This window comes from Puntigrus tetrazona, chromosome 15 (genome assembly GCF_018831695.1).
Source record: "Puntigrus tetrazona isolate hp1 chromosome 15, ASM1883169v1, whole genome shotgun sequence".
NCBI lineage: Eukaryota > Metazoa > Chordata > Actinopteri > Cypriniformes > Cyprinidae > Puntigrus > Puntigrus tetrazona.
The window spans coordinates 19,774,956-19,790,936 of NC_056713.1; the positions used below are offsets into that span (position 1 = coordinate 19,774,956).

At 34.5% G+C, this 15,981-nt stretch overlaps 1 protein-coding gene across 2 annotated transcripts; it reads right to left on the minus strand.

Moving 5' to 3' along the window:
* Window positions 1–158: 158 nt before the first annotated feature.
* On the minus strand, window positions 159–14,043 carry fxyd5 (FXYD domain containing ion transport regulator 5). Of its 2 annotated transcripts, none has more exons than XM_043259837.1 (9): window positions 13,859–14,043; window positions 9,517–9,562; window positions 7,760–7,858; window positions 6,956–7,108; window positions 6,312–6,353; window positions 5,274–5,303; window positions 3,121–3,195; window positions 2,965–3,010; window positions 159–749 (listed from the first exon to the last, which is right to left on the minus strand). In XM_043259837.1, the coding sequence occupies exons 1-9, from the start codon at window positions 13,868–13,870 to the stop codon at window positions 725–727; spliced, it is 528 nt and encodes a 175-aa protein (XP_043115772.1). In that variant the 5' UTR covers window positions 13,871–14,043; the 3' UTR covers window positions 159–724. The 2 variants fall into 2 exon arrangements, with proteins under 2 accessions (XP_043115772.1, XP_043115771.1); XM_043259836.1 differs by having other exon boundaries at window positions 6,312–6,356; window positions 13,859–14,031.
* Window positions 14,044–15,981: the final 1,938 nt, after the last annotated feature.

Consider the following 15,981-nt stretch of genomic DNA (forward strand, 5'->3'; position numbering starts at 1 on the left):
GCTGACAGCCCAACCGAGCTTTCGCAAGATAAAAAAAAAATATGAAACTTCACTTATTTTAAACCATAAACTGATAAAGCTGTATTTTTTTTTTTTTTTTTTTTTACCAAGGACATAATGTAGATGGTGATTTCAGATACATGAATCTCTAAACAGGCTCGGCCAAACTGTTTTTATTCTCTCCTCTTGGGAGAATTTATAATAAATGTGTCTGAAGGCCTCTTGAGGGCGCTTGTGAGCCACTCAATGCTTCTTCCCGCTTCCAAAAGACAGACACATCCGAGGATGCACAGTATTGGAATAATAATAATAATAATAATAATAGCAAAACACATGCACAGGTCTACGTTGTACAAAGTTTGATGCTTAAACCGAGCAGTTTGGTGCAGGAGAGCAGAGGGATGAAGGGATTTTGTGTCTGAGACGCGTGATTACGCTGGGATCTGCTGAAGTCCCAGCCGTTGTGTTACCGTTGGCGTTTAGTGCCGCACGATAGCACACATCTTATTCCCCGGCGCTTCTGTGTGACAAACCCAGAGATCAGTTTGAAATAATGAACACGCTCACACACACAACCTCTCCATCTTGTCCTTATGATGTTGTTCTCACGAGGGGGAAATGTAAGTCTGTAACCGCTGTGGAAACAGGTCTGACTGGCTCCTTTGTGTTCTCCTGCTGTTCTTCTGTTTATTGCCGAGCAAGCTGATCAATGCTGGGAGAAGTGTTAACTTCTGGTCACCTCGTATGAACTGCACACACAGAAAACAATGGTTAGAAAGAGGTTGGGGAGAGAAAAGAAAGGTTAGCCGTGTGCTTTCTCGGTTTTCTCGAACAAAAACAACAACAAAGAAAAAAGTAAATCACTTCATCTGGAGGCCATTTTGACACCGGACAACATTTTAACTTTGTAAAATTGAGCAGCTATGCAGTGTGACCGAGAAGAAAAACGAGTCTCTGTCGATTTTGAGAGCATATTTTTGCACCAGCAACATCCTGTGAGAAATGTCCTTAAAGTAGTACTTCGTCCAATAATGAAATTTTGCTGTGTATTAATATTAACCTTATTAATATCCCACATGACAGTCCATACCCCTATTATGGGTTATAAAGGGTTCATATTTTGGTTATGGCAATCCTAAACAACAGGTTGACATGCATGCAAGTTCGAAAAACACTTTCATTTTCTTTCAATACGTATTTATTTTTACCTAACCTGTTTAACGATTCATTCAGTGATGAATTTTTCCAAAGCCTCCATGATTGGCCGATTTCATTTAAAGCAGTGTTTGTGAGCTTTTAACGCTACAAAAGTGGCAAAGAATGAATCTGCATTTTCATTCAGACTAACCAGAAAAGATCCAACAAGTTAGAGGGCTATATGCATATATTTTATTTTGACATCAACATGAAACGCGACTCGTTTCAGTGATTCAGAGTCAACTCTTTCTTTTGAGAGACAGTAACTTTATAGGCAGCATGTTTTTTCATGCACTTAGAGCTGTGTTACACACTGCATTAAAGGTCATTTTCAAAAATCCATAATAGGGGCACTTCAGTGTCTTAAGTGACAAACTGCTTTTTTTTTGTTTTAACTTCATTGATTAATGCTACAGTACAAATCTTTCATTCATGATCTCCAGTGAAAAATCCATCTGGTCTGAATCAAGAGAGAAATATGCATTAAAACGCCTTAAAGATGGATTTGTATCTTACAAACATATTCACAATATGTTAATAAACAAACGGGATTCGTGAGAATTATTGTGATTGTGTTAGGACTGTCATCCTGACGGCACCCATCCACTGCCAAGTGAGGAAATGATGCCAGATTTTTCTAATTATGCTCCGATGAAGAAACAAACTCATTTACAGGTTCATCTTGGATGGCCTGAGGGTGAGTAAATGTTTTAACAAATTTTTACTATTCCTTTAATAAGTATTTTATACAACTGGAAGTTGCTTTTATTAAAACATTTATAAAATGACTGCTTCCCTAAATTCATTTTTAAATTTAACCTTCACTCTAAAGTCATATAATACGACTTTAAAGCCCACAGGGCATTAAATATTCCATTAAATATAGTATAAACTGGCTGTTAAAGCCTCCAGCGGGTTTTTCAGAGCAGAGGTAAAGCTAAGTCAACAACTGCTTTCTCTCCAGGTAAAGCGTTACTGCTTGTTACTATTTTGCAGAGAAAGAAAATTATGCCTTTTTGCCTTAATAGCTGAGACCATTTGAAAAGGCTCTTTTCATAGAGAAGTGTGTCATTATTCTTCTCTTATATTACTAAAATTATATAGTGTTTTGTTGTCTCTCTTGCACAAGTCAATTCGGTTGACATTCTGTCCAGGCAATGGCTCTGTATTTTTATTTTTACATTTTCATTTTCAAATGGCACAGACAGGTGTATAATAACCACATTACAGTTAAACTCCTCGCATTCATCATATGCGGCAAGATTGAAATCATATGTTTTAGTACAATCTATATAAAAGCCCTAATGGCGTCTAAACACAATGAAATCCATAATGATTATAAAGACGCATCAAAAAGTTACAAAAGAGGGCAAACGTTATTATGCACCCGATCACTGAATGCATTCAAATAGCACACAATGGCTATGTGCGAAAGAGCATACTTGCAGACTGCTTTTAAAGCGAGTATATAGCATGTATACTATACGCAACATGCGTATATTGTCAAATTAATTTGCCAGAAAGACAAACTTCTTAATAGAGCCGCTTACTTTGGCCTTAGTGTATTATTCAAAATGTAATGTTAGTAAACTAGATAATGTACTTCATATAGAAAAAGCATTAAAAGTACATTTGGTACCAGTCCAATCAAATAATGAAACAAAAAAAGATGGCAACTTGTTCTATTTCCAGTTCATTCATCATACACCATAGGCATTCCATTGGAAAGAACTTCACAGCCTCACACACTAGAGAGTTTTCGCTCACCTTCCTTTGCCAATGTGACACCGCGGCATTCGTTTCACTTTGCCACCTTTCAGATGGAGGAAGAATGGGAAAAGAGAGGAGAGAGATTTGAGGATTTTGAAAAGTAACGGTTTATAAAAGCAATCAGGACTGAGACTTGAAGTTGGCTTTACTTACAACCAAGCACCATGATTCCCATCACGAAGAGAACTGCGGCGATGGTTAACCCTACATGACGTAGAGAGCTGTAATCTGAGGGAAAACCAAAAAAAACAACAACTAAATAACAAGTCGTGTTATGCACACTCTGGTCAAACACTCTGAAAACACACATAAAGTCACATTCATTTTAATTTCATATGTGTGTGAGGATATTACGACACACTTTACATCACTAAGTGTCTCTCCAAGCAGGAAAAGCTGTACAGCATGGAAATAGCATTTTATAAGATCTATCTATCTATCTATCTATCTATCTATCTATCCGTCCGTCCGTCCGTCCGTCCGTCCATCTATCTATCTATCTATCTATCTATCTATCTATCTATCTATCTATCTATCTATCTATCTATCTATCTATCCATCCATCCATCCATCCATCCATCCATCCATCCATCTATCTATCTATCTATCTATCTATCTATCTATCTATCTATCTATCTATCTGTCTGTCTGTCTGTCTATCTACCTATCTATCTATCTACAGTACATCCTACATCCAAATTTATTGTTCATTAAGGTTCTTCTTTTACGGCTGGCAGCTGATTCCTGGTTTTACTATCCTTGTGGGAACATTCGGTAGGCAAAACCTTACACACACACACACACACACACACACACACACACACACACACACACACGCACGCACGCACAGGCTTTGAAGTAACACTGAACCGGCATAAAATACCCTTAACTGATGACTCTGAAACACATTCAGGCACTTATAAACTTAGTTCCTGGGGAATGAATGCAGAACAGAGGCATCTACGGGTCACAGCTAATGAGGCTATTTCCTGAACATCAGATGCCCTGTAGCTGCCCTAACAATAGGAAGTGATTGAAGCTGCGGCTGTGGCCAGGTCATAAGCTTTTAACTACAGCTCTTGAGACAGTAATAGTGCTCCTATGCTCAGCACCTCTGTGCTTCTTATAAACACAATACTTTCCACTGACAGGGAGATTGAGTTTCTCCGGTCTTTGTGTTTGAACGCACTGTCAGCGGCTCGCACCAGAAAAACCAGCAGACAATTAACACCTGAGCAGCACAGTTGTGACATTAAAAATAAAACCGCCACATTTCTTGATTAGTTGTTAATGAGTGCCACGAGATCACTTAATGTTATTGTTAACTCAAAGTATTTAAAAGAACAGTTCATAATAATTGGAGATTTGCTGACTATTTACACACTCTCAGGACGTCCGAGATGTAGATGAGTTTGTTTCTTCGTCAGATTTAGCGTTATCACTTGCCGACCAATGGATCCAGTGTAATGAATGGGTGCTGTCAGAATCCATTAAAGTCTTGTGAAGTAAAAAGCTGCATGCTTGTAATCAACAAATCCATCACTAAGATGTCTTAACCATTGCTTAACCAAGCAATCTCATCTTAATCAGGAGAGAAATATGCACAGAACAAGTGAAAACAGTCCAAAAGTTCAGCTCTAAACAAACATGTCAGTTGTTTTTGATGTGAGGGGATGCACTTTTTATTGGAGGAGCTTCATCCATTGTATTTTCATGATGGATTTTTTATTATTATGTTTTTATCAGCTGTTTGAGCATCATTCTGACGGCACCCATTCACTAGAGCGGTCGGTCCATTGGTGAGCAAGTGATGTATGATAATGTCAAATTTCTCCAAATCTGTTCTGATGAAGAACAAACTAGATCAAAATATTCAGAAAGTTGAAGTGCTAAAATACATAAAAGTAGAATAAAAATAAAGCTAAACAGAAAAATAACCAACTCAAAATAACAGAAGAGCGTAAAAGGACTTAATATTAAATAAAATGTCAATGAAAATATAAAATATATAAACGAGGTAGAAACTACCTGCTATCATAATATATAACACTTCTAATTATTGTGATGTTCTGTCTGTCGCATGTTTAATTATCCATTAAGTGAGAATCGTAAGTCCAGTCGCTTGGAAAAGTTGTAACACAAACAGTACAAGATTTAAAGCATCATCCATGTCTTTAAAGCAAACGCTGCACCATGAGTAACAGGCCGTCGTGTAGTGCTCTGGGTTAGGGGTTTGTTCTTGTGGTAATTGTGATGTCTGCATTAGCAAGCACCATTAATTATTGAATGATTAAACAGATACTTACTGTAATGAAACGGCTCGTCCCATCTCTTATCTGTTGAGGAAATTGCACAGTTTAGAGAGGTTTTGACATCATAAATAAGACCTGAAAACAGTCCACGTGCCTATAAAATGTAATGGACTCTATCATTTTCATTATATGCTAAATAAGCCAGTAGTCCGTGTGGGTGTGTGTGTGTTCAGTGTGTCTAATGGGTCTAATGGGATAAAACAATATTTCACCTGTTCACCTTACATGACCTCCAACACTAATTCTCTGATTTAAACAGAGTTGTGTCAATGAGATGCTGTTTATGCAAATTACTTGATGGGTAAAAAAAAATTGTAGACTGATACGGGTTTTTTAGATTTCTTATATGTATGATGGAATTTAATAAGATTTCCTACCCAAAAATGATGGGAAAAAAGTCTAATATTTGACAATATTTGTGTTTTTACTTTTTAAGAGACTTCTAATATTATTATTAATTTTAATATAACATTTTGCAAATTAGAATATTAATTATTTTATATATTTTATGTTACTCCTCCCAAGTAACTAATAAAGTAAAGCATTACTTTTAAAAATATCTTGAGTTGCAAAAAATATCTCACTTGCAAAAAAAAGATTTATTAGTATTCATCAAAATGTATTTAAAAAGACTGCAATAATTGAATGTTAAATTACACAAATGTATCTAATCTCATTTTATTAAAAAATAAAGAAAAAGTAATGCAAAAGTAAAATATCATAAAAGTAAAATCCATAAAAAGTAACTAAGTAATGTTACTTTTTAGGGAGTAACGCAATATTGTGAGGTATTACTTTTAAAAAGTAACTTTCCCCAACGCTGTTTTTAAAATTATGTGTGTATGGTTGACATTTAATTTTTGCTATTCCTTAATGAGCTTTATAAAAATCAGAAAATGAATCTTTCTGAAACTATACATTATTGACAAAGATTTTGAGACAATGGGAAAGTAACACTTTCAATATATCGTGAGCGAAAAAGACTGTAGAATACGTTCAAGTAAGAAGATGATGAAGATGAGAAGGTTTTACCCCACTTCACTTCGGCGGCTGTGGAGGTTGTGGTGTTACGGGCTGCTGCAAAGAGAAAATGAGAGAGAAGTGAGGTCAAGGAAAAAGACAAGGAGAGGAATCTAATCTAGCATGTACATTCTTTCCTCAAATTCGCCAAATTCTGAATAGAAGTGAGCTTTTGAATCCCGTTTTTGTCCATAATGTAGGTTGACAGCAAAGTCTTTCGGTGTGAAAAGCAGAAGCTTCCCTCTTATCGCAATCCTATGGATTTGTCCGTAATTGCTTCTAATTAAATTCCAGCAGCACTCATTCTCTGTCCGGCCTTGTCTTTCAAATTCAATTTTTGCATATTTCAATGGCGCTGCTCTCCCAGGATATATGGTTGGTTGATTCTTCATAAAGCATATCAGCTCACCGCGACAGTGCTCCTCAATCCCGTGGAAACGCTGCATTATCTTTAAGCCTCTCAGCATGGAAAGAGCGTTGAACATTTTCTAATTACCTGCTAATTAGTTTCTAAGTTATGTGTGCCCTTGATACGAATTGCATGAGTAAAGAGGAAGCCTCTCAGCTATTCATGCAATCCTCGGCTCTGTTACCCTCCCCCAATCCCACGATCCCACTGAAACCAAAGTTGCATTTAAGACACAATCGAAGCTTACGCTGTGTGGCGGACGTCTTTTTGGAGGTCGCAGCGGAGGTCACGGGGGAGTCTGTGGAGCCGTCGGTGACTGCCGCGGACACGGTGAGGTTACGCTTAAACGGCTCTGCATCTGGGCTTGTTGTCACCCCTGTCGTATTCGGGTTATCCGCATCTGTATTTGAGATATAATCCAAAACAAATATTGCCGGTTTATTATGCCACCAAAAATCAATTCCTTCAACGACAGATCAAGTGTGTTATCAAGGTAAATGGAGAACGGAGACATTTTGTGCTGCATCTGTAACCCAGTTTAGGTTTATCGGAAACACTCGCAAATAAATTGGAAACAAATATAGAATGAACATATGACATATTAACTGTCATATAAAACATAACAGGCAATCCTTGGATGCTTATGTTGGGGAATAGGTCCATTTATTTGCGGTTGGGATTTATACATTATCTGAAAGCTGAATAAATAATCTTTCTGGTTTGTTAGGATACGACAATATTTGACCCATATACAATTAAATATATGAAATCTAAAGGTAAGAAAATAAATAAATAAAAACAGAAAGAGAAAATCACATTTAAAGTTGTCCAAGCGAAGTTCTTATCAATGCATATTAATGATAAAAATTTAAGTTGAATATATTTAAGGTAGGAAATTTACAAAATAGTTTTTATTTTCGGCATACATGCAAAATCAGCAATTTTGACCCATACCCATTTTTGGCTATTGCAACAAATATTCTGCAGTGACTTAAGACTGGTTTTGTGATCCAGGGTCGCATATATATATATATAAAAAAAAAAATCTTACCCTGAAATACATTTGTGGGTTTAGAGCTATACAACACGGTCGTGGAGCTTTCCTGCCGTGCCGAGGTCTCTGCTTGTGTCACGTTCTCCACTGCATAACCTTTATAGACAGAAAAACAAGAAAAAGACGTTTTGGCTTTACAGAGTAAAACTTTTTCACGAACATGGAAAGAGCTTGGGTGGAGAGATCTTGTGCTTCTCTTTAGGTAATAAAGAGTAGGTGACTATCTATATGTGAGGTCATTTGGATGCTGATTGTATCTCGTATATTTCAGAGTTGCCCGGAAAGTATGCTTTCTGGGATACGGTTCAAGATCTTGGGATATTGATTTCCCAGGGGAATTTTCAACAATGTACCTTGGCCATTTTTCAAAAAAATATTTTGAAGGCTGATGGGTATCTTATGTTATTATTTATAGTGTATAAGAAGGCCATTACCAGAAAATGGCATAAGCAAGCACCCGTTTAAAACAGCCAACGGATAGAAGTCCATTGCACTGACTTACGATTTTAAAAAGTTTCAAAGTTACAATAAAGACGTAAATTAAGATAATAAAGAAGATGCAACAAAAATATTTTTTAAATGATAAATGCATACATGTATGTAGCTGTTTTACTTAAAAAGTACTTAATGTTTCATATAATACAGTTCATATGAATATAAATATTGACACCTAAATGTAGGCCGGACAGATATACCATTTACTCTTTTATTATTATATTATATATATTACATTTGATATAGAATATAATATAAAAGTAGTTATATAAATATAGATACAATGTATAATTATAATTATAATAACACATTATCTTTTAATATTATTTTAATAATCTAGTTAATAATTATCTAATTTAAAAAAATACATTTGTATAGTTGGTCAGAGAGATATCTAACATGCTCCATATTATATTATATTATTACAAAATATTACAATAATAATATTTATTATTTTAATTATTTTAATAAAATAATAGAGTGACTTAAAGATAACAAAAAGACAATTTGACATATCTAAGCATTCAAACATTTCGAACAAATCCACAAAATAATGAATTAAAGTACACAAAGAGACAGAAAGAATACGAATTTGATATTTTTCGTAAGACTACAGAGACAAATATCGGAGATTGCTACAAGAGCATCCTGTCATTTTTTATAAAGCATGAGCAAAAAATCTTCTGACTTATGAGCGTTTAAAGAACACATTGAGCGCAATGATCCCGGCCGGCTTCAGAGTTCAAGATTACACACACGCAAGCAGCAGATGAATGCAAATGTATTCTGAGGCTGGCATAATAACAGTGTGGTGATGTAGAGTGCAGCGGTTTGTAATGAAGGCAGGCCTCTCATAGACCCTGCCACAGAACAAGGACTAATTGTGGTCTAGCAGAGATGGGTCGCAGCATTTTTTGCATGCATTTTCCGGCTACGCGCAGTTTTTCCAATGAATCCCTTCACAAGATGAATGGCCACACGGGACTGAGCAATTCTGCTGGCAAACACTGTGATTATTGCACAACGGTTATAATCAATCTTTTATTGGAAGTATTCATCTGAAAAATCCTACGTATTAGACCCGCTGGTCATTTGTGGTTTGGGGTAATGTAGGATTTTATTAAAAATAGGCTTTATCAGATTAAGCTGACAAATGTTCGCGATGTATACGTGTAACGTAATAAAAGACAGTGTGTGTGTGTGTGTGTGTGTGTGTGTGAATGTGAAAGAAAGGAGGAGAAAGAATCGTGATAACTCACTTCTGAAGACGAGTAACAGAAGAAAGGCGGACCCTCGAAACACGATCTGAATAAGAGAAAACACCCACAATCACAAATATACAATGACACGTCTCCGTAACTGTAGAAAAAGGTGGCTGTAAACATTTTAGTTTTTTTCTGTGCACATTTCCCAACAAAAGTACAGCTGTTTTTTTTTCTCAGTGTTCTATTTTCTTTATCCTATAACTTTAACTTTTAATGTGAAACTTTTTTTATTTGACAAAAAACTTATTCTGTTTATCCACTTGGGTTGACTGGAGAGTGAAAAAGACCCTTTTGAGGTCTTTTTGAAGCAATATATATATATATATATATATATATATATATATATATATATATATATATATATATATATATATATAAGACACACTGAAATGAATAAGCGTCAGAAAGGACTTTTTTTACGTTTTTATAGTACGTACATAAATGCCATTCTTTTGAACTTTCTGTTCTTCAAAAAAATTTAATTAGCACAAATGCTTTCAGCTATGATAATAATAGTAAATGTTTCTTGAGAAGGAAATCAGCATATTATAGTGATTTCTGAAGGATCATATGACACATGTGATGCTGAAAATAATAACTTAATAATAACTTACTAACCCCAAACATTTGAACCGCAGAATACTGTAAGTATATGGGACGATTTCAGACTCAAAACCATTATCCACGCACTGCATAAACGCAATGCTTGTATCCTACTAACCACAAACAAACGCCTTTCAACATGAATCTGTGGAATTCACGATGTGTACACGCAGACACGTTTTGGGAATAAAAATGTTCAGTTCTGCTTTGATATATCTTAAACTTCTCATGCCAAAAATAATGCATTTGTGGATCAGGTAACAGGAGTGCAGCAATTACTGACCTCTTGTTCGGTTCATTTGGATTTTAAGACTTCTTTTTTGCAGTTTGCAGCATTTCACGACGACCTCATACGCGTCTACCAACGAACGAGGCCCAGGGAAATACATTAACATGTGCATGATTTGAAAAACGCTGGTGTCTGCCGAATTAAGAGTTACATTAATTAGCAGCATTGTAGGGTAAACAGCGAAAACGAACCGCAATTGAAGATATATTAAAGCACAACGGAACAGTTTTATTCGCAAACGCGTACAAATCCCGACTTGTACAGACTCAGATGGAAAGGCACAAAAACTACGCAATACGTGGATAACTGCGCGTGCATCTATGAATCATTTTGAGTCTAAAATAATCCCGCATAAGTAGGTTGATTTTTGATTTCATGTTGAATATTTAGCAGCCATGCTTGTGTCGTGGCGCTTATAGTTGTCTGGTGTTGCTGTAAACATTCTGGCCGTGTAATGAGAGCATTTGAGATGAAAGGTCTTGACATTTCCCAACATTATCATTAGCCAATCAATTCCGAGATGCGGTTGTTTTGGAAATTTGTGCCTTTTGATCCATAAAAGCCCAACAATAGAAGGCTGCTGGCGTTTCTGAGGGGAGGGGTTACTTAGCAACGGTGACACGAGCAAGCACGCAACACAAACACTGGATTATGACACATCAGATGACAGGCCGGCATTACAGTCACCGAGCTCTCCATTAGTATAATCAAACAACTGCAGCACCGAAATTATCGCCGTTCTGTAGGTGTGAAAGAAACAGACTGCCGCAGACTTGGCCAAAACCCACCGCTTTAAATAACCGACCAATGACGGGAGAGTGTCAGAGAGCGTGGGGTAAGATGTGTCACTGGGGAAACTGTGTCAACCCCTTTATCTGGCGATAAATATGATAAATATTCCATGTCTGATTTTCTACAAGGCACGCACATATCATGGGAAAAAAAATAAATCTTTAGGCTCTATTTCTTTGAACAAATATACAATAAAAATTGTGAAATATTATTCCAATTTCTTGTTTGTGAATATGTTTTCAAATGTAATTCATTGCTGTGACGCAAAGCTGAATTTTCAGCAGCCGCTCTTCCAGTCTTCGGTGTAACGATTCTTTGGAAATCATTCGATTTGAAGAAGAGTTTTTCATAAAACACAAATTTCAAAACCTTTATTTGTTTAACTCTTTAATGTCTCTTTTGATCAATTTAATGTGGCCTCGCTAAATAATAAAAGTATTAAATTCTTTAAAAACATATGCTCCGAGTTTCAAAACTAATAGTGATAATCATATTGCCATTCAAATGCAGAAAAATGCTTTTATTCATCTTGTTGATAAATAAAAACCATGGTATAAATATTATGACGATAAATGTATCATAACTTAATGCATACATTCTCATCATAATAACATCAAACATAACAGACAACCAGTAACAACCGACAAATATATATATATTTTAATTTATGTATTTATTTATTTATTTATTTTATTGCTGTCAAAAGCGATTAATTGCATCCAAAATAAAAAAATCTTTACATAATATATGTGTTTGTACCTTTTCTTTATTATGTATATATTAAAACACCCACATACAGTGTATATTTTGAAAGTATTTACATGTAAATGTGTTTATATATATTTGATATCATATATAAATACATATATATATATATATATATATATATATATATATATATAATATATGTATTTTTTTATATGACATTTTTAATATATAAATATTAAAATATTTTAAATATATAATATATATTTTAAATGCATGTGTTTGTATATATATATAGTGTAAATATACGTAGTGTACACAAATATTTTATATAAAGAAAAATGTTTATTTTGGAAGTGATTAATTACTTGATAGCACAAATTTATTTATTTTATTTTATTTTATTTTATTTTATTTATTTTAAGATGGTGTAGGTTTCATTTCCAATCTTTTAAATCATACACAAATTTAAAAAGCAAACTCTGTTTAACCAGTTTCATGTTATATGGTCTGATTTGGTAACAACATCCCAAACTGTGCAATGTTCCCATCTGTAAGAGCTTCCTCTAAGCCAGCAGAGACGTGGCCCTAAACATGTTCTGCTGAAATCGACATATGGAGAACACAGCTCAGCACGGAGCCTCTGTGTCCTTACAGTTTAATTGTAGCGGACTCAATTAAGTTCTAAATTTAATTAACACAAGTAATGACTGCTGACACGTCAAAGATGATTAATGCATCATATCAAAGCTCAAGGCTAAACATTTTCTGAACAAGTGAGCAAAAACCAAATGATGTTACAATTATCTCCGCTTTCCCTTTGTACAACAACAAATGGTTGTAGTGTCTGTTCAAAATTCAAGTGAGTCGCACTTCACGCTACTTCCTGTAAGAGTGAACCGCTGCCACGTGTTACCATTCAACCCCAATCACTCCCGCCTTGTATAACACCTTTTAACGCAGAGATGACTCTCAATCATAAAAAAATGTAACTTAATGGAGTGAAAGCGAGTATGAATATAATTCAATGTCTCGACGGATCTATCCATTAATATATTCATACTGGCCACAGCTTTATGTTTCTAACTTTATAGCACATTGCATTAACTCTGCCATAAAATAAGTACAAAAATAAATCTAAATATTTAACACATTTTGTCTTTGACTGTGTTTGAATGGCAAATCAAATAGAAAAAATTGTATTGTTTTTAAATGTACCAACACGTTACATACAATATATAAGCACTGTGCATATTTATTATGTGTATATAGATGCACACACATGCGTGTATATATTTCAGAAAAAGTGTATATATTTGATATATTTATTTATAATATAAATGACATGAATGCAACTGTAAACACATGTAAACATTTTCAAACTCTATGCTGTGTGTGTATTTATATATGCTTAATAAATATACACACAGCACGCATATGTCATGCGAACAAAACTTTTATTTTGTATGCGATTCATCAAGGTTAACAGCACTAATATATCCTAATATCCTAACTTTCATGACAAACAGGAATAAAGAAACATTTATTATTAATACTATTACTTTTCGGTTTTATTTTGTGGCCTCTAAGACCTTTTTGATTGGAAGTAGCCGTTTGATCTATGCGAGGGCAGGCGTGTATTGAACTGTGGCCGTGTGCTTCATTTTCTTCTGCAGGTGAGTGAGTGTGTTTACCTGTTTCTAAAGACAGATGGTCCTCCGGGTCTTACATGATCGATGGATCAGATAAACGAATAGGCTGGTCCGCAGTGACCTCACATGCCTGAAACACGTGTGCCTGTGGCTAAGCATATCATTTTCCTCTCTCTATCTCTCTATCTACGTCTTTCTCAGACGCTCTAGCCTGCTCACCTCGTGGCATCTTCGCAAACTCTGAAAGTCCAAAAAGAAGCGTATGCCTAAATATCAACAGCTTGATTTCACTTACCTCGATGTTCATTTTGTTCTCGCGTCTCGCATCCAATCAGAGTCAGACAAAGCGCAGCATCTGCCAGTGTGTCGTGAAAGAGAAAATGTGGAAGTTGGTTAGATGGTTGACCACGCCCTAACGGCAGACTTCCTCTCACGCTCAGCCCTTCTCACCGAGGCCTCTCACTCTGTCCACATGTGCCAGTCCTCTTTTATGCCCGTCTCATCAGCTATTGTGTACAGTTCAAACTGTGTTAATGCCAGCCTCTCTCACATTGTGTGTATCAGCACTGTAACTCATTGTCTGAGCATCTCTTTGTGTCTGCACGTTCAAAAGCTATGCTGAAATCTGAATCAAGTCTGTATTTGTGTATATACAGCACATAAATAAGAGAATTGTATTATCTATCTATCTATCTATCTATCTATCTATCTATCTATCTATCTATCTATCTATCTATCTATCTATCTATCAATTATAATTAGAATATATTGTAAAATGCATTTGACTATACTTCTAAAAGTAAAAATTAAAAAAAATAATATATTTTATATCTAATTTATATATATATATATATATATATATATATATATATATATATACATACATATATATATATATATATATATATATATATATATATATATACATATATACATATATATATATATATATATATATATATATATATATATATATATATATATATATATATATATATAATTTATTTCAAATGCATACATACAGGTATAAAGAACACAAAACAAAACTATAAATATATTAATTGTATTATACTGATATGACAATTATTAGATTGATATTAGATTTATATATTGTAAAATACATTTGATAATAATTATATATATATATATATATATATATATATATATATATATATATATATATATATATTTTATTATTTTATATATATATATATATATACAGAATTTTCTTTTATATTGATATGACATTTATTAGATTTATATTTACAATTATTATTAGTATGCTAGGTCAAGCTATTTTCATATTTTTTTTTTAAAAAGTCGACAGCACCAAAGCTCCAAAAATATCAACATTTATTTAAAATAAACTCTTCGTCAGACAATTGAACAACACTGATGTGCCACTTTGTATCTTCAGGGGATCAAAAGGTCACATGACCCAACAACATTATCATAATAGAAATGCGCATTTCTGAACATCGGTGCGCAATTAGACATAGCGGAAAAAAAAAGTCCGGTAGCAAAGCATTTTGCAAATTTGAGCCATTCAGTTTCCACTCTTCAGTACATAGGAATAGAGGCGGTCAAGTGTCTACAGCACGCAGGTGATAAGCTTTTTGGATCTTTACATTACATACGTTGTCATCTAGAGGGTTAAATGAGGATTTTGATATTCGTCCATTTTTAAGAATTTACTGAAAAATAAAAATGTTTTTTGTGATTTGTATATTTTTGTACGTAGGCAGATATGAATTACTGCTGTTGAACTGCATAATGTATTTTTGTATAGTTTAGTTTTTTTCTTTCTTGTGTACCTGATTGACGTTTTTTTTAATTATTTATTGGTATTATTAGGTCATGTGACCTTTTAATCACCTGAAGATATAAAGCGGCGCCTCAGTGTTGTTCATTTGTCTGATGAAGGGCCTGTTTGCTCGACCTGTCGCACACTATCCAATTCAATTTTGATATTTTTGGAGCGCTGGTGGTGCCGAGTTCTGAGTGTTTTTCAGTCGAGCGCCCATTTAGGATTGATGTGCGCGCTTTAGCTCGCAATATGTCGGTTAATAAAATGTGTAAAAAACATCAGTTTGCGTCTATGGAAGGAAATGAGTCATATTTACACATTTTTTTGCAACCACACTTGCCTCACATTTAATGCAGGAAATGTTTCTCCTCATTTCTAATAAAACGAATTAAATAAACATTAGCAATATATGACTGCTTCTGTTTAACTAGATTATAGACGTACAAAACGAATGTTCAGAAAATGTCGCATTCGACGGAATTTCCAAAAATGATGAATTTGCGTTGTTAAAAAAAACTTCGATAGCAATCTTTGACCTCTTCATGTTCTGAATACAGTTGCCGACCTGCCCATCATTCAATCACGAAAACAAACAAAGATATTAAAGAATC